Source organism: Python bivittatus, unplaced genomic scaffold, assembly GCF_059951505.1.
Source record: "Python bivittatus isolate LINGU-HERP-01145 unplaced genomic scaffold, Pbiv_v1 ctg000590_np1212, whole genome shotgun sequence".
Taxonomy (NCBI): domain Eukaryota; kingdom Metazoa; phylum Chordata; class Lepidosauria; order Squamata; family Pythonidae; genus Python; species Python bivittatus.
Window position 1 is genome coordinate 23,953,008 of NW_028277086.1, and position 24,982 is coordinate 23,977,989.

The 24,982-nt window shown below is 38.8% G+C and overlaps 2 protein-coding genes across 9 annotated transcripts in view; one reads left to right on the forward strand and one right to left on the reverse strand.

Annotated features, from left to right (window-relative positions):
- Positions 1-1,943, forward strand: part of VIRMA (vir like m6A methyltransferase associated) — a 34,971-nt gene extending 33,028 nt beyond the window's left edge. For 2 of the 4 annotated variants that reach the window (XM_007432804.3, XM_007432806.3), the window contains 2 exons: positions 98-259; positions 1,616-1,943. In XM_007432804.3, the coding sequence (XP_007432866.1) occupies positions 98-259; positions 1,616-1,773 (320 nt within the window). In that variant the 3' untranslated portion in view covers positions 1,774-1,943. The remainder of the gene's footprint in view (positions 1-97; positions 260-1,615) is intronic. The other 2 variants (XM_007432805.3, XM_007432807.3) reach the window with 1 other exon arrangement.
- LOC103055463 (E3 ubiquitin-protein ligase NRDP1-like) overlaps positions 1-24,982 on the reverse strand; it is a 40,619-nt gene that overhangs the window by 11,822 nt on the left and 3,815 nt on the right. For 3 of the 5 annotated variants that reach the window (XM_025169511.2, XM_007432808.4, XM_025169512.2), the window contains exons 2-6: positions 18,692-18,916; positions 16,920-17,059; positions 16,195-16,357; positions 12,106-12,226; positions 4,237-5,908 (exon numbers count right to left, since the gene is read on the reverse strand). In XM_025169511.2, coding sequence (XP_025025279.1) covers positions 5,675-5,908; positions 12,106-12,226; positions 16,195-16,357; positions 16,920-17,059; positions 18,692-18,897 — 864 coding nt within the window. In that variant the 5' untranslated portion in view covers positions 18,898-18,916 and the 3' untranslated portion in view covers positions 4,237-5,674. Of the gene's footprint in view, positions 1-4,236; positions 5,909-12,105; positions 12,227-16,194; positions 16,358-16,919; positions 17,060-18,691; positions 18,917-19,038; positions 19,060-24,982 lie in introns of those variants that run through there. The other 2 variants (XM_025169513.2, XM_088149124.1) reach the window with 2 other exon arrangements.

Here is a 24,982-nt window from a genome sequence, read left to right on the forward strand (position 1 = left end):
GCCACCTTTGTCATTTTTGTAAATATCATGCTGTTAAACTGAGATGTGAAGTTAAATCTAAATAAACTAAAATACAAGCAATCTGCATTTGGCTTAGGTTGCACTTTTCATTTAGGAAATTACAGTCGCCGTGAAGGAGCCAGAGGATCAAGCTGGAGTGCCCAAAGCTCCCCTCGAGGGACCTACAATGAAAGTCGAGGTGGCCAGAGCAATTTCAACCGAGGCCCTCTTCCCCCTCTGAGGCCCTTAAGTTCGGCGGGTAAGTGATTGTTTTCCTCCATAGTATAATTAATTCCTTTATACATTTCAAATCTAATTATTCTTTGCATGAAACTCTCAAGATGCCTTACAAAACAAGGGTAAAATCACAAAGCCACCATTGAATGCAAAATTGAGAAGCAAATAGCAGATGAAAGTTTTGTTCCAAATACTAGAAAGCAAGCACCTGTCAATGCTTGGCAGTCAGACTATTTCCCTGAGATAGTGGGAGAACATCACAGAGAAGGCAAGGCATGCCCTCCAGGCCACACATTTTGTGACAGGCAGAATACAGCCATAGGCAACAATTGTTGGAGCGAGACCCCTGGTTTAGTTTTATTTGACTACATTTATGTCATAGCAGGTATTGGCACCTAGCCAGCTTTGGCTGCTTTCAGAGCAGGTTTAGACTTGGCTAGTACCTTGGGTAAGAGAGCCAGTTTGGTGTAGTGGTTAAGGCACCAGGCTAGAAACTGGGAGAGCGTGAGTTCTACTCCCTCCTCAGGCATGAAGCCAGCTGGGCGACCTTGGGCCAGTCACTCTCTCAGCCCTAGGAAGGAGGCAGTGGTAAACGATTTCTGAAAACTTTGCCAAGAAAAGTACAGGGACTTGTCCAGGCAGTCTCCAAGAATCAGACACGATTGAATGGATTAAAAAAAAAAAAAAGGGCCTAGGTGGGAGGCCAACAGTAAATGCCAGGGCTGTGATCTAGAAAAAACACCCCAGAAGATGGCAGTGCCAATTCCTTCTGTATTGCTGCCAAGAAAATGACATGAACATGTCTATGTCCTCTCCAGTGCTTGAGCTTTACTTCATTGTTTATCTTTGCCAAGGCACCTTAGATAATCTAATATACTTAAAAAAAAAAAAGTATAAAGAACCTAAAAAGTAATGAAAGCAGATTTTCTTGGGCTGACACCCATTAAGAGTTAACGGCATGAGATCCTTGCTACAAGCTTTCACCTTATCCACAGAAGGACAACTTGCATGTTTTACCTATTAATTGGTAAAGTACATAGCTTTTAATTAATTCAAATGGGAGTTGTAGATATGTATTAGATAATGTCAGAATTAACACATCTTTTTCAGCCTCAGTAATTTTATATATTTTCAGTCAGATTATATTTTTGGAGGCAAGTCTTGGTTTTAGCCAAACTGTCTTAATACATTTTTCCTCTGCCTGTTATATTACATCATCTTAATTCTTTAAATAGTGTGGCAAGATTTCCTGTATACTAAGAAGCTTTGATTTGGCCATTTGAAGGGGCTTCAGCAAGAAGATTATAATGTATAGGTTGTAGCTCCTACTAGAAGTCACCATAGGTACTGTTACCAATAACTTTTCCATTTGTTTAAGGCTACCGGCCAAGTCCTCGTGATCGTGCTTCCAGAGGTCGTGGTGGAATTACACCATCTTGGGCAAGTGCGAATAGCAGTGGTAGTGGTGGCTCAAGAGGAAAGTTTGTTAGTGGAAGCAGTGGAAGAGGACGTCATGTTCGTTCCTTTACTCGATAAATAGATCTCTGAGAACGCTCTGACTGTGAACATTTCAAGATGATGATGAAAAATATTTGAGGACCAATGCTAGACCTTCTGGTATCTGGGGGCAGCAAGATACTATTTTTTTTAAGGATTCAATTTTGTTTCATACAAGATCTGAGATTTCAATAAAACTGTCTTTTTTGTGTGTGTATATATTTGCCTGTGTTTGGGGCACAATATGGCAGTGTGCCAGAAGTAAAGGTTTTGTTTCAGTGGATTTGCAGTGTGGCTCTCACCTAGGAAACATTGAGACTACTGCTGCTGTGCAGCAAATAGAGCAAACGTTTTGGTGCTCTGGGATAGCAAGATCTGTCAGCACTTTCCTAAAGCTCCAGCTGTTGCATTATTTATTTCATTCATCTTCTAAAGCTGCCCCACTCACCAAGCAACTCTGGATGTTGCAATGTCATTTCCAGGGGCAGTGAAGCTTTTCAGAAGGAAGACACCTTTTAGAAAGTTTAGGCAACTTGTAAATGCTATATGTCTTAGCACGCTTTTTTCCTAAAACAATCAGTTCTTTTCAGGTGTTTGAAAAGCCTAACATGAAGAAGAGAAAGGTATATGCTCATGGCCTACAGTCCCTGGGGATAGGGTACATCTGAAGGGAGATTATAGCTGCTTTTGACAACATAAGGTTACAGTACTTCACAGAGTATTTGAAACTGCAGTCAGGGTTCCTGATGATGTGGAAAACTACAGCTATACAGGTAGTCCTTCTTTAGTGATCACAGTTGGGACTGGCAACTCTGTTAAGTGAAGGGGTCACTAAGTGAAACTGACTGTGCTTATAATCATACTTCAGCTTTTCTTTGCTTTACAACCTGTGAAGGTCGTAAATGCAAGGATTGGTCACAAAGTTACTTTTCATCACCATCGTAACTCTGAACGGTCACTGTACCAGGCAGTCACTAAACAAGGACTGCCTGTATTCAGCAGTACAGCTGCTGTTCTGATCTTCCCTATCAACCAAAGAACTTGAGATGGAGGCACTGGGTTAGGATCCTGTGTCTCCATTTCGGTTTTCTGAGTGGCTGAATAGGGCTGTTTCCATATCACTTACCAAAATCCCATCGTTCCAAATTTCATTGGTATCTGTCACAGTATCTGTCACAGTATCACTGAGGGTTTTTTATAGCTGGGTGTTTCTTTAAGGAGGACATTTGCTTCACTGAGACAGAAACTGTTTAGTGTTGTTGTTTTACTACATACAGGTAAATTTACAGGAATTAGTGAAAAAAAACAGATTTACAGCAGTGTCCAAACTTTTTCAGTCCCTAACTTTCTCTACCTCTCTCCCACAGCTATTTGCTAGCAATCATCTACTCTGTTGCTTAGTTACCAATTTCCCTCTTTCTCCTGCTTCTTGCTCCTTGGTGGTTCATTAAGAGAGAGAGAAAGGGAACTGGCTGAGTCAATTTGGAGTGCAGTTAAAGCTTTTCATGATGCTTTTTTTTTGCATAGACATTGCGGGACATGCCTCTCTCTGGGTCTTCTGCCTTTCCTGGTCTGGGGCTTCCCTGGAGGCTCCAGGTGTCTGTTTGCCTTGGGTTTGGGACAAAGCACGTCCCTCTGTCTGGGTTTTCACTTCTTCTAGGGAAGCCTCCAGCCAACATCTTCACTCTCTTCTCCCTCTGGGGCCAAGAAACAGCAACTGCACAGTCCAGTGGATCAGCATATCCACAGTGACAGCCAGCAACTTCCTGCAGTCTCTCCAAAGCCATTTCCTGCCTTGATACCTCAAAGCAGCACAGGTTCAAACATGACCCCTCTCTCTCTCTCTGCCCCTTAACGGCTCGAACCCACAGCATGTTCCCCAGCAACTGAGAAGGTGGGTTTCTCTCCAGGGCTTAAGTCCTGAACATTGATATAAGTACTAGATTTGGCCTATGGGAATGCTGCCTCCATCTGTCCCACAATAGTCCTGGTTAGCAGCCAGGGCAACTTATTTGCTCCCATGACAGCACAGTTGTGCTCCAAGGCCATACCTGAGCATCTTTTCCCCATTTTTCCTTCTCTCCTGTCTCACACCAGCACTAAAGCAGCCAACCTGGGCACAAAACCCATATGCCACAGTATCCCTATTGGGTTGAGGATTATATCAGGCAGTGTTAGAACTGTAATACTTTTACCTAATCATTCACATGTTAAGTCATAATATAGTTTAGTTTTGGTTTCACGTGCCAGTTGTGACTTGGGTTAGCATAGTTTCACTTGTTATACTTCCATCAAACAGTATCAGTATTTATAGCACCATGAATACAACTGTCTGATTTCTTTTTAGTGCACAACCCTAGTGCTACAGTCATTGCAAGAACAAGTTTTGCCTGGCTACTGAAACCAGCCAAGACCTAATGAACTCCCTTTATTTGTGGCAGCAAAATGGCAATAAAATTAATCTGGAACAGAGTTGCACTTTCAGAACACATGGGATAAAAATACTGGAAAGGAAGTATTTATTTCAAAGAAAGATGCACAAAGATGTACATTTTAGCAGTCTGCAGTCACACCTCTTCTAGTGTTCTTTTGCCAAGCATTATTCACACTGCATACATGACCAAATCTGTGATAGTCTTAATTTCTTTTTCTGCAGCTCCAGATTCCCAAAGGGTAAATTCCTGTATGACCCTTCATCTTTTATGTACTGACAATTTTTCATTAAACAGTCCTTGACTCCAAAAATCCAGTTTTTGATCATACTTGCAAAAATACTCATTAGCTTTATTAGTTCTTGGATATGCTTTTTCTAGTAGATGAGTATTTGTAATGTTAATTTTCTAGCAGCTGAGTATTTGTAACATTAAAAACCATTACAATGTTTACAAATCTCTTTGAAGTATTACAATACTGGAAAACTTGTTAATCTAATGCTATTCTGCACTATCTTCATTAAAAGAGAAATCAGTATGAAAAAAAAAACTAGTTTATATTAGAAATGAGCTTTTATGTTCTTATGGTAATGGAAAATTGATATGCTCATTAACAAATAGATTTGGTTCAAATGTAGCTATGGGAGAACTGCTCTGGTGTGAGCTTGTTTTTTGATTAGGGTGATAATCAAAACATAACCTTTATTCTGGGAGCTCAAGTGAAATATGTAGTATTTCCTCCTCCAATTTTATTCCTGAAGCAACCATATGAGGTAGGTTGGGCTGTAAGGTTAGCTTATAAATCACGTTAACTATATTGCACTTCTGCAGTAGTGTCCCGTAAGGGTTAGGGTTATAAAGGCACTGTAAAATCTTCTCTTTAGATCTTAACTGTAGGGGGTAGCTTTTTAAAAACTGAATACAAAGGCTTAAATTTATTATTACTTTGTCTTCTACCTATAAACTGAGAATTAGACTATTCTGGAGATTTCCAAATTACCTGAAAAAAACCCCCACTGAAGTAAAGTAATAATCAGAATCAGAATTTATCTTGCATAGTTTAGAATATCAACTACTGAAGAAAGGATGTAGTTTTTTGCTGAAACTTTTATTCCTATAATTTTCATGTTAAAACTAAAGTCTTTTGTCCCTTAACCTTCATATCTCTAAGATTTTTTGAATACCCTGTTCATAAATAGCACAAAGAAGTTTTGTTACTCATTTGAGGGGGAAAAACAGACAAATGTATCTTCATGTGGAACAAGATTTTTAAATCATTTCCCAGCTTTTAAATTCCTACCACTGACTCCTGAAATGATTAACACTTGAGAGTACTCTCTTTTAAGCATAGTTCTTCCCAAACTCAATGAGCTTTGAAAGGATCCCAAGGAAATAAGCAAGTCTATAAATGAGTAGAACTGATATTTTTTTAGAATAAGGTAACCTAACAATTTTGCCCTCTAAAAATTACTTCAAAGTTCAGTGAAAGTGGTTTTAAAACTTTCAGCTTATATGGCTGTTGCCTCCCATGTCTTTCGTTTCATACTTTCCAGTCGTGATAGAGGTTGGAAATGTGTTGCTTTCTTGCTTCCATTTTGAGGTGAGAGGCAATCTTTTTGGAAGTTCTTCATTAACTCCAACACTTCGCGTTTTTCAAGTTCTGCCTGCTCCAACTCTTGGCGGTGCTTTCTTTCTGTTGCCATCAGAGCCTGTATGTTAGACATCATCTTGGACATCTGACTCTAAAAAGCATTTAAAGAGTTAATTTTATTGGAAAGTATAGAACAAATATTGCCTATTGCTAAAAAAGAATGGCAAGTATTGCATTTTCTGTCACACAGGCATCTTCTTCCCTATCCTGTAAGGACAACGATGTGATGTTTTTAGGAACTGCCTCCACAATTTTATCCAGGCATCAAATGTGAGGGAATAGTAAAGTTGAACGATAGTAGCTAAGTTATCTTATGTTCTTCATTAATGATGTGACCTGTCTACTTGATTAAGTTCAACAGAGACTAGATTTTTTGTTACAGTTAGTCCTCGGGTTTTGAAGGCAATTGGGACCAGGATCACCATCACTAAGCAATGTGGTCTTAAAGTGCGATGTCATGTGACTACACTGCTTAACAATGGCAATCCTGGCAGTCCCCGGTTGCTGTTGTAACCCCAGGATTGTTAAGTGGGAAGAGGAGGGAGTCTCAGCTAAGGAGCAAAGGGGATGTATGGGTGCTGCAGGGAGTAGGGGAGTGCCATGGAGTGCACTGGGGGTTGTGGGTGGGTTGGAAGCCATGGGAGGGCAGGGTGGTCGTGCAGGCATGTGCTAGAGAGTGACCATTCAAAGTTACGGCGGCCCTGAAGAAATGGACTTACAACTGGTCTTTGAAATTCTGGCCATCACAGCATCCCTGTGATCATGTGACCACAATCCAGGTACTTGGGTGCCCAGCTCACAATTATGATGGCACAGTGAGTTGCATCATGTGATTGCCATTCGTGACCTTCCCTGCCAGCTTTCCACAAACAAAAGCAATGGGGAAACTGGCAGGGAAGGTTGCAAGTTGTCCCCACAGCTTTTTCTCCAGAGGAGCCTGCAGGGAACTTGTATTCCATAGCACCCCGCCTGAATGAATGGATGTAAGCTGAGGACTATCTGTATACATTTTTGCTCCTTCAGAGTTTGCTTCCTTGAATTAGATTTTTTAAAAAGTGGGTATTAGGCACTAATAACTGGTAGCCAAAGTAAGTAATGATATTTGAATAGTGCAGATAAGTTAGACTGGTGTAGCTTAGCAATTATCCAACTTGCCAGACAACTTTTACACTAATAATGAGATTCATACTTCCCTGTCAAACTCACTTCAGGCTGTCATTCATAGCCTTATCACACCCAAATAGCTGCTGAGCAATCTGGATCCTGAGACTCAAGTTTTGACCTAGACAGGATGTGATACCATTCAATGTCAAGGCATTGTATATTAGTTTTAAAACAGATCCAGCTATTTCCTTTCTCTATTTGTTGCCACTTGCAGACAATTTTAATGTAGGAATTTTTTTTTCAAAAAACTACTTGAAATCCTATATAGGTATCTATCCTTTTTGGCTTATTAGGCAATAAATCAAATCATTCCGATTTACACTGCAACCTGAAGCCACAAACACAATTATGTGAGACATACAGTACATACTGAGCAAATTTTACTGCAATAAATGACCTTTAGCAATGAAATGGAATCCAAGGGAGCACAGGTTTCAGTCACCTGGATTACATGAACAGATTCCTTTTTGAATCTATCCCCTTTGTGATATAAATTAGATCAATTTTAGTGAACTATGCTTTTCCAAGTTCACAAAAAATGTAAGAAGGTAGGCAGCCCTAGCATGTTTTAGGCTGAGTACCTGATACTTTGAACACAGGAAGTATAATCCTCATGCTGGAAGACCCTTGTTTTCAGTTTATTTCTTTATTTCAAGCATTTATATAGCTGCCCAACAAACAACATGACTTTGGTAGCATATAAAATAATTGACTATGTACTATCAAATCATTGTCAACTCTGTGACCACATTGATATTCTCTACCCCTAACTAGTTTCTTCAGATCTTTCAACAGTGCAACCATCACCACTGTAACTGAGTCTGTCTATCTTCCTGTTGGTCATCCTTCCCTTTCCTTCCACCTTTCCCAGCATTACAGCCTTCTCCAACGAGCTGGGTCTTTGCATAATGTATCTGAAGTATGGACTCATTTGTGCCCTGAGTGAGAACTCTGGGTTGATTTGTTTGATGATTTGTTTTTTTGGCTGTCCATGGTATTCTCAGGAGTCTTCTCCAACACCAAAATTCAAAAGTGTCAATACTCTTCCTATCCTGCTTCTTCAAAGTCCAACTTTCACTTCCATAGAATGTCACAGGAAATACCATTGTTTGCATTATACTGATTTTTGTAGGTGTAGACACATCACAGCATCTGAGTATCTTTTACAAAGCCTTAATGGCTGCTCTTCCAAGTGCTAGTCTGTGGTGTATTTCTTGACTACTTGTTCCTTTACAAGTTTCTTGACTACTTGTTTCTTGACTACTTGTTCTTTTACAACAACCATCTAGTAAAAATAGATGGTTGTTTCTAAAAGGCAGAAGCTATCTATCACTTTGATATCTTCTTTGCCAATTCTATAGCTGATACCTGTTGTTATTACAGGTAGTCCCCAGTTTAAGAACAAGTTCCATTCCCAAGGTCTGTCCTTAAGTCGAATTGTATGTAAGCCGGAAGAGTATTATTGTATAATACTGTATAAGTAGTATTGTGTAATTAATTAATTAATGTATTTATTTATATTTCAAATTTAGATACCACCCATCTCACAAACCTGAACCATTGTGTATTTAACTCAAATTGTTGTGTATTTAACTCGAATTTTGCTACAATAGACTCCGTTCTTAACTATAGGTTGCCCTTAAACTGGGTGTTCTTAACCAGGGGACTACCTGTAATTTTAGTCCCCTTTTTACCCCCGTGCTCCTTGAGTTTTATTATTACAGCTTGCAGATCCTTTGCATTTTCAACTATCAAGATAGCATCATCAGCATAGTCAGGTGATTGATGTTTCTTCCTCCAGTTTTAAAACCACACTCACCTTTTTCTAATCCAGCCTCTCTTAATATATATTTAGCATATAAATTGAATAAATAAGGAGAGATTATACAACCTCTTTTGCCAACCTGGAACCAGTTTTGTCCATATTGTGGCTTCCTCACCTGTATATAGGTTTTGCATGAGGACAATGAGATGTTCTACAATTCCCATTTTTTAAGCACATTCCATAGCTTGACATGATTGATTATAGAAAGGCCTTCAATTGTGTCAATGAAGCACATATTGACCTTTTTTTTAATATTCTTTGGTTTCTCAATTCTCTAGTGTGCATCAACAATAATGTCCTGTGTTCTTTGCCCTTTTCCAAAGCCAGCTTGAATATCTGACATCTCTTTTTCCATGTAAGGCTCTAATCTAGATGATCCTAAGCATTATTTTCCTAGCATGTGAAATTAAGGATATTGGATGATAGTTTGTACACTCTGTTAAGTCTTTTTTTTTGGTACTGGACAGTGGATTGACTTCTTCCAATCTCTTGGCTACTGTGTCCGTCTCCAGGTTTACTGCCATAAGTTGGTTAGAAATTTTACTGATTCTTATTCTGTTGTTGCCATATTTCTGTGGGTATTCCATCAGTTCCCATAGCCTTCCAACTTGGTAAGAAGTGCAGATCTAACTTGAACTTCTAGTACTAATCAGTTTCTACAGCCTTCTGACTTGGTAAGAAGTGGAGTGCTGATCTAACTTCATCTTCTAGTACTAGAAGTTCTTGAAAGTAGGGAATATCTTGTAATGTTCTGTATCTTTGATTTCTTTGAATCAGTTACTATCTGTCCATTGGCTTCTTTAGCATATCAATTTGAGGTTGGAACCTCCTTCTGAATTCAGAGATCTTTTGGAAGACTTCCCTTGTCTTTCCACGTTTGTTTCCATCTTTGTCTTTACAGATGCTTCTTGTCTTTTTTTCTCTCTCTGAAACTCTTTAATAAGTTCCTTTCTGAGATTTTTGTTTTTCTTGGCTTTGGCTTCTCTTCTCTTTTTGGCAATTTTCATGGTTTGTTCTGACATTCAGTTTGCTTTATTCTGTTTCTTCATCTTTTGCAGTCTCTTTTCATATTCATCCTAAGTTCATTCCAGAGTTCCTCTAGTTCTCTGTCAATGAACTTCAAAGTGATTCCTGAAGTTTTCCTTGAAAATGGTGGGTATATGCTTAAGATCATATTGTGGAAACTGGTTGGCTTTCTTCTTTTCCTTTGGCTTAACTTGGAAATTGCACATGAGCAGTTCATGATCTGTTCCACAATCAGCATCTGACCACGTTTTTGATACTATAACTGAGTACCTCTACCTCCTTTCAGTAATAATATAGGCAATTTGATTTCTATGTACTCCATTTGGTGATGTCTATGTATACAGGCATTGTTTTGGTTGCTTGAAGACCCCATTAGCAAAGAAGAAATCACTGGAATGGCAGCAATTGATAAGTCAATCTCCTGCTTCATGTTGGTTTCCTAAGCCATACAATCCACATTTTCCTCTTTTGTGTTTCCAACTTTGGCATTCCAGTCTCCAATCACAAGCAGCACATCTTGCTTGCATGTTCTGTTGATTTCAAACTGAACTTGATCACAGAAGTGATCAACCTCCTCTTTTTCTGCATTGGTGGTTGGAACGTAAACTTGAATGATCATCATATTAAAGGGTTGTCCACAAAGTCTAAGCAATATTATTCGGTCATTGACTGCACTGTAGCCAAATACTGTTTTTGCTATATCGTTCCTAACTATAAAAGCAACACCATTTCTTGTTTTGCATGTCCTGAGTAATAAACGGTGTGATCTTCTGACCAGTCCACCTCAATTCGCTGATGCCTAAGATGTCAATCTGTAGTTGTTTCATGTTTTATTGTGTTGAGCTTTCCTGTGTTCATGCTTATGTTCCATGTTCGCACTATAATTCTATTGTTGCAGCTTTGGATTTTCTCTTCTGTATGACAACGTCAGCAACTAGACATTCCAAAAGCGTTAATCTAGCCACATCATAAACACCATTAATACTCCAAAAGATCCTCAGCTCTTCCTCAGTAGCATGTTGAGTACCATTCGACCTGAAGGGCCCATCATCTGGCACTATGATGTCAATCATATTTTCTTTCCATTTTTTTTTTTTTGGTAAAGTACAGGAGTGGTTTACTATTACTTTCTCCTGTGTAGTATGAATTGATGCCTTTGCCATTGTCACTAAAGTGATCATCAGCCTCCTGTATCTTCCTATATCGCTGCTGCCTAATATAAATGCCTGCTTGCTTTAGCTGAAATGACCTTCACACCTTGGGTGACACTGCTGGGTATATATACTTTTGGCATACACTCCTGGCATTCTTCACTCATCTCTTGGAACACCCCCCTCCCCTGCCACAATGAGGCAGCACAACAGGTCTTGGGAAGAACCACAAAATAAATATTAACCCCCCCAAAAAAACATTCCACCCCCCCAAAACCCAACCATATATTATTAAAAGATAAACCCAGATGTGCAAAATGGTGAACTGAACAGAATATATTAAAATAGTGGGGGACCCTGCTCATCTGAACCCAAAGATCCAGGTCTTGATCACTTTTCTAGTGGCCAGCATGGTTGGAGTCATCATTTGCTAGAGGGAAGATCATTCCAGAGAGCAGGGGCAGCCACTGAAAAGTCATACTTCCTAGGCTCCATAAGATGACAATTCTTAATTGAGGGAACCTGGAGCATGCTGCCCCAATGGGAAAGTGTGGGGTGGGCACATTTTTTTGGGAGCAGGCAGTCTAACAAGTAGTCTGGTCCTATGCCACACAGGGCTTTATAGGTGATAATCAGCACTTTGAATTGCACCTGGAAGCCTATTGCCTACAGTTTGCAGAGTAGCAATGTCATACAGGTGTAATGGATTGCACCCATAACTACCTGTGCCACTGCATTCTGGACCAACTGAAGCTTTCAGATGGTCTTGGAGGCCATGGCAGCTAGCATGGCAACAGCTGAAAACTATTACAAACAATGAACATTCCATACTATTTAGGGAATGTTGCTCTCATCAGATCAAAGAGTCATGGCAAGGAGAGCTTTACAGCAATTGGGAACCAGCTTGATATTACTTTTGTTTTTAAAAAAAAAAAAAAAAAAGTGAGGCATGCAGTAAACATTCTCCAAGTTATTTTTGGGGAGAACTCATAAATCAGCAGAAAAGAAAGTTATTTCATGCTTTTAAATGGTTGGACCTCAACATGGAGTAAAGCAGTCAGAGCACCAGTCCACTAACAACAATTTAAGTCTGCTACTAGTAGCAAAAGACAATACTGTTACCTTAAGTTCTTCAATTTCATTTTGCAAAAGACTCTCTTTTTGCACCATGTGTCTCCTTTGAGAATCTAAGCGAGACTGCATCTCATGCTTTGCTTCTTCTATTTGGCAGATCATCTCTGATCTGAAAAAAAGAAAATGCATTCTCCTTTATTAAGCCTGATAAATTTTACCTGCAGTTGGAAAAGCTGAAATAACCCCTTAGCTATTTTGAGAGTACTTCAGATGTGGAAAAACAAGAATCAGCAGCTTGTCAAATTTCTTCATGTTGAACAACCTTTAAGTAACTGTCTAATTCCTCCTCGATAAGTGGTGGTGTTTCCAGTATTGGTGCTAAACAAAATATTACAGATTTTGCAGAACTAGTAGTTTCTTCATCTTTGGCAGTAAGTCACTGAGCATTACACAGAGCACTAAATTCAATGTTAGGACCTAGTCTAAATTGGCAATTTGCTAAGAATTTAGCAATTCTTCCCTAAATGTATATGCATTGGGAAATAAGCAATAACATAAGATCAGAATAGAGTGATCTGATCAAAATCATAGCATTATTAAGTGGAGTTTACTCCATATTTGCTCTTGTTTTATCATAGGCATCAAAGCCCAATACTGATTTTATCCTGTAGACAATTTGTAAAAAAATCAGTGATCAAAGGGAGGTGGACAGTGTTTGTCTCTCCACAAATCTTTATTTTTTTCTGCCACCAGTTGTACTGTTTTGGTGTCACTTGGTTGGGCAGGGGGTTATATTACTTTACAAAACAGTACTGGTTTACAAGAATTTTTTTTTTTTAACACTTTCCTCCTGACTACAGTCGCATCCTCTTGACATAATTAGCTCGAGGAGGAAAAAACTTATTGTTGGCACAGATGAGAACTTACAGATGTGGCCAAAAGTATTGTTATCCCTTCTCTTTTCCCCAAAGAATCCCAATTTGCCATGAAGTAAGTTGAAACTGATACATGTATAGTAAGTGGCATCCACCATTCTTTATTCCATAGTCCACAGAGCAGACATTTTGCTTTTGATGTGTGACTTAACATATTCTTGTACTGTAAATAATAAAACAAATGAAAATGGCATGGGCATAATTATTGGTACCCCTAACCTAGTATTTCGTAGCACACTCTTTTGAGGGAATAACCATAATCAAGTGCTTTCTGTAGCTCTAAATAAGACTTCTACATTTCTCAACTGGCAATTTGTCCCACTCTTTTTGAGCAAAGTGCTCCAGTTGTGTTAGGTTTAATGAGTTCCTTCTCTCAACTCTGAGTTTCACCTCTTTCCATAGATGTTCTACTGGATTCAGATGAGGGCTCATAGCAGGCCGTTTCAGAACAGTCCAATGTTTCTTGGGTTCTCTTAGATGTATGTTTTGGGTCTTTATCTTGCTGGAGGACCCATGACCTGCAACTGAGATAGAGCTTTCTAACATGAGGCATTATGTTTCACTATAGAATGCCTTTATAATCTTCTGATTTCATTGTGACCTGCATAGATTCAAGGCAACTGGTGCCGGAGGCAGCAAAGCAACTCCATACCACTAAGGAGCCTTCTCCATGTTTTACAATAGGGATTGTGTTCTTTTCTTTAAAAGCATCATTTTTTTCTCCTGTGAACATAACCAAAAAGCTCTAATTCTTTTTTCATCTGTCCAAAGGACATTCTTCCAGAAGGACTGTGGTTTGTCAACATGCATTTTAGCAAACCCCAGTCTGACTTTTTGTGTCTGTCTTTCAGAAGTGGGATCTTCTACCATGGAGGCCACTTTCAGTTAGACAGTGATGGATGGTGTGACTGGATATTGTTGTACTTTGGTCTTGGAGATCAGCCAGGATCTGTTTTGAAGTTTTTCTTGGTTCTTTCTCCACCATTCAAACTATCCTTCGGTTCAAGCGGGGGCAATTTTCTTTTTGTGGTCATGTCCAGGGAGGTTGGCAATGGTCCCATAGCCCTTAAACTTCTTGATAATATTAGCAACCTTGGTCACAAGAATATGAAGCTCTTTGGAGATGGTTTTACAGCCTTTACCTTTATCTTACTTGGTTATTACTTTTTTCCTTTCCTCCTCAGACAACTCTCTGCTTTTCTTTCTTTTATCCATGTTCACTGTGCTGCACACAATGATACAAAAGTCTATGCGAGTACTTTTCTCCATTCTAATAGGCTTGAATTTATTATGAGATTGAAGATACCTGTAATACTAATTAAACAGCCCACTTGAGAGATCACTAAAACCCAATAATGCCTTTTAACTTCTAAGGGGTACCAATAATTATGTCCATGCCATTTTCATTTGTTTTACTATTTAGAAGTATATGTTAAGTCATACATCAAAAGCAAAGTGTCTGTACTATGGAATAAAAAATGGTGGATGCCATTTACTTGTGTCAGTTTCAACTTGTTTCATGATAAATTGGGATTCTTTGGAAAAAAGTGGGGGTACCAATACTTTTGGCTGCATTTGTATACCTCAGAGCCAAAAGCAATATTTCTGGAAGAAAGAATTAAACCCACTTTCTCCATATAGTATTTAGTTGTGGTGGGGAGCTCAATAATTTCTATTTATAATAAAATATGATTTCTCAAGCTCCAAATGATTTGTGTAGTTTAGCCCTCTTCCCTAGGTGTTGTAGGCTTTAGTAATACCTATACAGCATAAACATTTGATTAACATAGTATGAAAATGTCTAGAGTATGTCTATGGTGCACAATTACTCATTTCTTACAGTTATATTCTGCCTTTTCTCTAAGTACTCAAGGCAGCTTACATAGAGATCTTCTTTCATTTAACCCCTACAATAGCAACCCACAAGACAGGCTGAGTTGAAAGAGAGTGACTTGTGCAGAGTAACCCAGTGAGTTTCCATGGCTGAGGATAGATTTGAATTGTAGTCCTAGCTAACACTTTAATTATTATACCCAGTCTTTTTTAAGGAGATGCATTTTTGCTAAAGAGAAACACATGAATTATTAGAATAGATAGGGGTTTAATCCATGAGGCTCTAACAGTTGTTTCTATGAAACAGAAATGAGAACCAATTATTTTCTTCCATTTGATTTAATATCTGATTCCTGCTAGTTCAAAATAAACAAAGATAAGATTTTAAAGGCCTACATAAACACAGTAATACCTCGGTTCATGAACGCTTCTGTTCACGAACAATTCGGTTAGTGAACAGCAGTGTCTGCAAAATTTTGCTTCCGTTCACGAACTCCGCATCAGGTGATGAACATGACCCACGGCCATCTTCCCTGCTCTAACGTGATCGTGGCTTTCTCTAGGCGAGATCACGGTTGCAGACAGACACTTGCTGTGAAGCTTTTTGGTGTCGCCTCAAGCAAGGTTAGTGTTCTCTCTCTTCATACTGTACTGTACTGTACTTTGTTTCATATTTTTGTGGTTAAAAAAAATACATATGGTTCAGAACGGATTAACCTTATTTACATTGAACCTTATGGGGAAATTTGATTCAGTTTGCGACCAATTTGGTTCGTGACCAGAATCCTGGAACGAATTAAGTTTGTGAACCGAGGTACCACTGTACTGCCTGTATGTGGGGGTCTGCATGCACAGCCATATTATTTCATGTTGTATCCTGCATAGGCATGCAGAGGTAACTGAGGACAACCTTCAAAACAGCCACAAAGGCCTTTCAAATTATATGCCTGCTTCAAAACCTCAAGGACAGTGCTTCACTAGTGCTAACATTCTTTACAAAGTATTTCTTTCCAAAGTTGTAGTATTTTCTATAAGCGGGTAAAATAAAAAAACGAGATCGCTTTGAGGTCAAATCTAGCTGTGAATAAGACTGTATTCTGCCAAGTAGTGGGCAATAAATCCATTGTTTCAAGCAAAAGACAACTAATTGGTAATAAAACACTGTTCAAGCTATGAAACTGATTTTACTAGGAATTAGCACCTGGAGGCTGAAATTGCTGTAGCGTTAGTTTTCTTTTTGCTGTAGCATTTTCTTTTTGCTAATCAACTGATTCTCAGATATTCAGAAACACTTGCAGAATCATATAATGATTAAGTTATTACTAGGGCTTGCAACAGTTGACTACCAGGCAAGAGGGTACAATTTTACCTGAGTAGCTCCAGTTCAGTTCTCAGCTCTGCCACACAGTTGTGCTGGGCATCTCCAGCACTGAGAATGGCATATCCACAGCCATTGGGGCATTCACGACTCCGAAATTCACACACTACCAAATGGCTATCTAAATTACGCCGTTCAACTTGGAGAGGACAGCCTGAGTGAAAAAGAGAAGATGGATGGAAACAGAAGAAGCAATTTTATCTTCAAAATTGTAGATAAGAAGAATTATTTCCTTATCAAGGTGTTCTGACCCAGAGAAAATTTTGAGTGATAGTGAAAAAGGTGTTCAGTTTTCCTGTTCTTCAGCATACCTTAAGCACCTTTAGGAAACCTATAGCCTCTAGAAGTAGTTGGACTTTAACAGTCCCAGCCAGTATGGCCAATATTCAGGAATGAGAGGTTCTGTAATCCCAAAACATCAGGAAAGACCCTGGTTGCTCATCCCTGATCTAATAAACAGAGAAGCAGCCCGACCCCCAAACATTAAGTGACAAATGGGAAGAAAGAAACATTAGTTGCCTTCCAGTTTCATGAAGGCTGATATCAGCTCCTCACAAATTCTACATTTGCTTCAGCAAAATAGAAAGAAATTAACCTGCACAGAAAGAGAAAAACTGAACTCAAGAAAGGTCACTTAATAGCAAGCACCCATCTAGTTTAGCTAATAAAAATGGAGTTTACCATCTCCACATAAAACATCTCTGCCTTTTACCTACCACTATTTGAACAGGGTATCTGGCTGTATTCACACTCGCGTTCATGTCGGCCAATGGATTCTAGTGAACACACTATTTCACAGCCACTTGCTGTGTTTCTGCAGTGAAGCTGAAGTCGATTAAGATCATTCCTCATGTACCTGCACAAAGAGATTATTGTCATTCTTGTAGTACCATAAAATGCTTCACTTTCATAAAACATGTTTCCTTGGGATTTTCTTTGAGGAACAGGGAAAAAAAATACTTTAAAAAAGGGAAGCTCACTCTTTCTTTTGTTGAATAATCCAGAGGAAATAAATGAGGGAAAAAATTGGAAATGAAGGATTATGAAATCTTTCCTAATACAAGTAGCCCTCATTATCTATGTTTCCATTACATGTTAATTTTGAGTATCTGTAGCTACTAAAAGGGGGCCAAACCTCATTATACACAATGAAGATTTACATATATCCACCTTTTTTACCCTGCTTTTTGATGCTTTATACATTAGCAAAATAGCAGACAGGCTTTTGCAGATGTATTCATTTTTTAAAGGTCTCCTTATTTGCTATTTTGTTATCTGCAGTCTCAAGGCTGGAAAAGAATCCTACAGATAATAAGGGCCTCCTGTACTTTATTGTAATTATACTGTATTATATGAAAGATAGAGGAGTTTCTCAAATCTATTTTTCAACAGGTAGAAAGTTTAAAGATTCCAATATATTCTTGGAGGCAGATGAGAGAGGGGGTTTTGTGGTCTAATCTTCATTTTTGATAGGAGGTTGTCTGAAATTCATAGTCAGCTTTCTTTGGGGTAAATAAGAAATAATTAAGAAATGACTCCATATATGGAAATATTAACAAAAATAGTAAACATACGAAAGTTGTTGTGTCTCCAATTCTGTACATTTTGAACTACTCTTGGATAGTGTCAGAAGAATGGAGGAAAAATTTCTTTAACAGTGCTACAATTAAGGACAACTACAGAGTATCTTATTAACAGATGTGGGATGAGATGAAGGCAATGTATGGGAAGGAAGGAACGAAGGAAGGAAAAGTCCAAGACATGTTTGTGCTATGTTTGAGTGCAAGTGGAGAAAATTTGTTTCCCAGATTTGCTGCTGTTTAGTCTTTCCTTTATGCATATCTTTTCCCTTATGCATATCCCTTATGCATTAAATACCATCCCTTAACTGCATGTTTCCCCACTGTTAATTTTTTATTTCCAAATTTAACAATGAGATATCTGAATCAAGAGGTAACACTGAACCTCTGGCCGTTCTGAGTCTTTCAATGTAACATACCACTTTCTCAGATTTAGTTCAACCGCTGCTTTTATACAAGAATGAGAAAACCTTTATTGCTGGAATTATTCTCTCTCTCTCCCTTTCTCTCTTTCTGAGGTAGGAGGAGAAGCAAAAATTATTGGTCACAGTTTCCTTTTTTTGCAGTTTGAGAAGATTTAAGTTAAAACATGTGCTTACCTAGCAAAGGTTAGTTAAAAAAAAAGGGAGGGGGAATTCCAGGAAGTACATAGTTGTGTGTGTACGGTCCTATTTGAGGTAACCAGAAGGCAATTTCAGAAATCTCTAGAATGGCTGTCCAAAAATCTTTTCTTTTTCAAGTGAAATTGACTCAGAAGGCCTCTCCAAGGATAGATTTAAGTTACTTTCACAATCCCATTTTATGAGGAGAAGCAGCGACAAATAGGAAAATGGAACAAACTGAATCCCTGCCCTGTACAGCCACTAATGCCAGATCAGGACTAGGAGTTGTGGCAAGTGGTCCCACACCTGTAAAGTGGTCGGAGGACAGACAAATCAAGGAACTGGCGATCCTCTGGGCAGCTGTTGTGTTGAACGAGCCATCCATGGATGCAGGAAGTGCAGAAGGCATGTTCGCAAGGAGCTTGCAGAGGGTCCTGGAGCACATCTCGGCAGATGCAACACAGCAGCCCTTCATTAACATAACCAACAAAGCGCTCCATGTCATAGCCCATTTTCTTAAAGACGGTTAACCTAATACAGGAATGAAATGCAGCATTAGCTGCGAGCAGAGGACAGCTACTTCTCACATTGCCCTTGAAAATCAAGGTGTTCTCTAAGGGACATTACCTTTGCATCTTTACAAAGTGACTGACCTGGCTTGCAACTTTTAAACAGCTCTCACATACCGAAAGGACATCTAGCAGATTCAAAAGAAAGATACTTTAACTCATACAGAACTTCTAATGCATGCAAATCTCTTCAAGTCACTGACTAAACTTGTCAAATGTTGTGGTGTGTACTTAAGCAGACAGCATGGCTAAAAAATGGAATATGATAAAGTGAATTACGTAAAGAATTTGAAGGAGAATACTGAAGCAACATAGCTGGAAGGAGGAAACTATCTTGTCTTCCTATCTGTCTTAAGGTGAAAGGAATAGATTACTAAGAAAGCATATATGATCTAATGAGCCAATCAATGAGATGAAGGGCCATCATATACTACCTCACTGACTCACACACATACCTTCGGCCTAGGAATAGGACAGAAGTAAGAGGACAGTATATATATTTATTTACATTTCAAGGCTGCCCACCTCTTTGATGACTCTGGGCAGCTTACAAATAAAAAAAAAAAAAAAGGGAACAACACATATAAAAAGAAGGATACAGCTGACCAGAAGAACAAACACTCAAACTAACCTAAACTAACTAGAAAGGGATACACAACCACCTTAAGCCAAGGCCTGGGAGAACAAACAGGTTTTGAATAATTTACGGAACGTCATAACGGTGGGAACCGCACAAATCTTTGGGGAGATATCATTCCAGAGGGCAGGAATTGCAAGATGACACTGTTTAATAAACAGGATCTGGATTACACCCACCCTGATTAATCATACTGCATGGGCAGAAACAAATGGAAATAAGCAGTCCCTCAGATAGCCAGGCCCCATGCCATGAAGGACTTTAAAGGTGATAACCAGCACTTTGAATTGCACCTGGAGGCTAACCAGTAACCAGTGCAGTTCACAGAGCAGCAGGGTCACATGAACATAATGCACCACTCCTGTGGTACTTACTGCCTGTGCAGCTGCATTCTGGACCAGCTGTAGCTTCCAGATGATCTTAAGGACAGTCTCCTGTAGAACCCATTACAATAATCTGATTGTGAAGGGATCAGGGCATGAGTGACTGTCTAAAGAGCCTTCCAGTCTAGCACAGGGCATAACTGCTGTGCCAGATGTACCTATGCAAAGGTCCTCTTGGTCACAGCTGGTACCTGCTCACTGAGCAGGAGCTGAGAGTCCAAGAGGACCCCCATATTGTGCATAAGTCTCAAATGAGAAAGTGTCACCCCATTGAGAGTTAATGATGGACTATCTCTGGACTTGGGAGACCCAAACAGACACTTGGTCTTGTCAGGATTGAGCCTGAATTTGTTTCTCCCCATCTAGACCCACAAATCTTCAAGCACTGGGCTAGGACTTTGACGGCATCACCTGGCTGGCCTGGGGTTGAGATGTACAACTGGGTATAATCAGCACATGAGTGATACTTGTCCAAAACCAATGGATGATCTCACCCAACATATTAAACAGAAGGGAAGAAAGTATAGAAACATGTGGAACCCCACAAAGTGAGGGACCATGGGAGCAGTCTCTCCCCATTTGCCAACACCAATTGGAACCAGCCACAGAGAAAGGAGAATCACCATAAAACAGTGCCTCCCACCCCCCATCCTTTGGTGTTGGGCCAAAGGACACCATAATGGATGGTAACAAAAGCCGCTGAAAGATCAAGGAGCACAAGGATATGTTGAGCAGAGTGCAGCAATACTCCTGTTGTGCAGAGTGCAGCAATACTTCCAGGAAAGTGTGCCCAGGAAAAATGCACATCAGCATGAAAGATTTATAAAATGCAATGTCCATTTCTTGGTCCCCAAAGAAATCCAGTCAGAAAATATATACTAACTGGTGTTTATTGATAAAAAATGCAAAACTCCATAAAATGCAAATATCAAACAAAATTTAGGAAAAAACATCTTCTCCTGTATTTTAGCATCCAAGACTTATCAACAACACAAGCTTAACAAAGTCTCTAGCTAAAAACTCTCAGAGAAGAGGTACACTACTTGGTTATTAGTTACAACTACATAACCCATAAAAATTAACTACATGGTGGCTAAAACTATACTGAGACTCTACTGAGAGGCTTGGCATATAATCCTCCCATTATATTGCCAGTCCATACCCCCCCACTGGGTAACTAGCATACACACGCCAATAGATGGCAGTAAATAGCAGTATACGTGCTAACACATAAGTCATACGATCTCTCTAGACACATTTCTGTGGAGATAACGAGATGAATTTCTTCCCATGAGAAAATCCTAACAGGATAGACACACTACCCCATCCTGGCTCTGCTACAGGTCATCAGTGAGGGTGACCAATGCAATCTCCATACTAAACCACAGCCTGAAACCCCACTAAAATGGGTCCAGATAATCCACTTCCTTCATGGACTTTTAGACCTGAAGCCTGACTACCTTCTCTAAAGGGAAAGTTGGAGGATGGACAATAATTGTCCAGGACCATTGGATCCAGTGATGACCTCTTCAGGAGAGGGCACACCACTGCCTTCTTCAAGGCCAAGGGGATCACCACCTCAAAAAGGCTGACACCACTGCACAGACATTAGTATGTGCCTGTACAATGGTCTAATGTCTAAAATATGTTTGTTCATTTTTATTCTTTCCATCCCAACAGACTGCTGAAAATATTATGTGAAGGAGCTCAAAATTATCTGCCCCTCTGTCCATCAGCAGGATAACTCTCCAAAGACTGAACAAAACAGGACCATATTTGGTGGTGTGGGGGAGCTGCAAAAGAAAGACTGAAATGTAAAATGAGTTCTGGGTTGCAGAGATTAAAATTATAGGGGAAAAAAATCCCTCAATGAAAGCCTATGGGAGAAATGGGCTATAGCTCATAATGTCCCTAATTCCTCCATTCTAAACCCCCTACCTCGTCCTTGTCATGTGACCCAAAGCAGCACTGTCATGTGACCCAAAGCAGCACTAGTCATGTGCTAGTCATGTGACCCAAAGCAGTCATGTGACCCAAAGCAGCACTGTCAAGAGGCTGGGAAGAATTTGTGACTTCTGATGAGGAATGGTGAACTAACACCCCACATTTTCTCTGCTCTGCAGATTACAGAGAACATTACAGCCAAAAAGGTAGCTGGATGCAGGATCTGGACTGCCAAAATTTTCTCTGGATCAAAGAGATCTTGAGATTACCCATATGTACTCTGGACAGCTGTTTTTTGTGAGTAGACAGCAGAAATGGATGTTTTTGCAGTCGCTTGCAATCAGCTGGGAGTCATGGGTTCCATCATGCTCTGAGCCGTTAATGCAGCCTTTATGGACTCAAGGTTCAACCCTCATCTTTTTATTCACTCTGGAGTTTAATTTTATTTTTTTTCAAGATTGAAAAACCTTCGGAACTGCAAGTTTAGTATTCGCTAGATGGGCCTCTCTTTAATCCATTTAAAAAGAAAGAAAATTACATGTTTCCAGCTTTGTAAGTTCTCTATTTTTTGCAATATGCAGCAAAAGGGTGATTATAGTGTTGTTTTTGGAAAGCTTTTAAATGCTAAGGGTTTGGATGAAATTGATTTAAAGAAAGACTTTGATGTTAAATAGAAAGATCCTCTCGTGTGGGAATAATTCTTCTTGCTTACATTCCAAGCTGATAACAAGACTATGAAGGTTGATCACTAGAGGGCACCAGATGGCTACATTAAAGGAAGCATTTGATATGGTGGCCCAAGAAGTGCTTGAGTTATTTAACTCTATACTGGAACCAAAAGTTGTTACTGAAGAGGAACAAGTCCCTTTGAAGATAACTGAAATGGACTAAGGTGGACTTTAAAATTATAACCTACAAGAGATGGAAAAATTGGATTTACAAATGGAACTGGAGGATCATTTAAAAAGTAAAAAAGACATGCAAATAAGGTATCAAAAAGAATGATGTGGATTACTTTTTAATTTGGAATATGAGAGATCTACTGGAGTTACTACACAGAAATTACAAATGGACTTGGATAAAGATGACAAGAATTTTGAGATAAGAGACGAAGATAAAAGAGAAAGCAGAAGTTAGAACTTTATTTATGGGACTTCAGGATTGCTGGGAGGAACAAGAAAAAAAAAACCAAATTGGTTTATTTGATTATGGTTAAATAATGAGTTGCTCTTTGGTGATGTTTACTGTTTATTTTGACTGGACAGTTCTTTTTGGAAATGTTCAACTGGTTGTAATGGATTTGCAATATCTACTATTTTTGATATGTAAATAAGGAATTACTATTTCTGATGTTTAATAATTTTTAATTTTTTGTAATGTTTAATTGTTAATTGGGATTAGATTTTGATTATTATAGAGAGGGATTAGGGTTTTTTTGACTAAATGAAAAGAGAGACTATATACTTACATTGTTTGGAATTTCTGTTAACTTTTACTGGACCTTTGCTGATTAATAAGAAGAGCTGAAGATTTAGAGATGAGTTTATAAAAAATGGGGTGAGGTATGGAATGAAGATGTATTTGGTTGTATTTTAAGAGACAATGATAAGTTGTTAATTCCTCCTCCTCCTCCTCCTCTCCTTTTTTTTGGGGGGGGATTTTTTTCTGCACTTTTAAAATATTTTTTTTTTCCTCAATGTATTTTTGTATTAGATTTTTGTATTAGTTTTATTTGTTACATGTAATTCTTAATAATTTATTGAAGATAAAAAAGATAGCAAAGGATTAGCTATTTAAATTTTACTCCGATGTTATTTCCAGATTATTTCTCCATTCTCAAGTACAATAAAGAACTTCATCCATTTGTTGCAAAAAAAAAAAAAGGCTGGGAAGAATTCCAGAAACCATGCTTTCTCCAAGGACAGTGTTAGAGGCTAAAAATGTATGAATCTAAAATGATACTGCTGATTTAAATTATTTTGCATGTATGTGAATGTTGCAGTTATTTCAAATTACAGTAAGCAAATTTTTGATTGAAGGTATCTAGTGCAAACAGAATGAAAAACCAAATAAACCTAAGTGGAAAGAAGGACTGTTACTGGTAGCATCTTACATATGTAGACTTTACTGAAAATCACCATATCACTGCTATGACAGAAAAAAGGTCTGTATAGGGGAAAGTAAAATAAATGGAAAAAACTCCCACATTAAAGTGTAATGACCTCCTTCCATATAATCTGATTCACAATATTCAGCTGTAAAATAAGCATTCTGACTTATTACCCTGAACAAATAAGCGCTATCAGAATGGTAGATACAGTCTGCCTTCCCTTAAGCATTCAGAGCAGTGAAACACAGTGAAACACATATTATGTAATGTTTCCATGTACAGGGTTGTACATGACTTTCACCCTTCCTCTTGGAGTGGGTGGAGATTTCTCTATTTTTACACAATGTGTAAATATACATTTTTTTACACAATGTATATATATATCCTGTACGGTTTATCCTAAAGAAATAGCTTAATTCCAACCCCATCCCCCTACATTTTCTACTTACTGCTGACAAAGATCTTGCCATAAGAAACACAGTCAAGGCCATACAGAAGATTTATTAATAGCATCTTTGCTAACGGCATGTTTTAGGGGTAGCCATGACATAGCATATCTGGAATTCGTATCTGGAAGCGAAAAGAAGGTCCGATGCTGTAAAGAACAACATTGTATAGGAACTTGGAATGTAAGATCTATGAACCAAGGCAAGCTGGATGTGGTCAAAAATGAGATGACAAGATTGAACATCGACATCTTGGGAATCAGCGAATTAAAATGGACAGGAATGGGTGAATTTAATTCAGGTGACCATCATATCTACTACTGTGGGCAAGAAACCCTTAGAAGAAATGGAGTAGCCCTTGTAGTCAATAAGAGACTGGGAAAGGCAGTAATGGGGTACGACCTCAAAAATGACAGAATGATCTCAGTGAGAATCCAAGGCAAACCATTCAACATCATGGTAATCCAAGTCTATGCCCCAACCACTGATGCCAAAGAAGCTGAAGTTG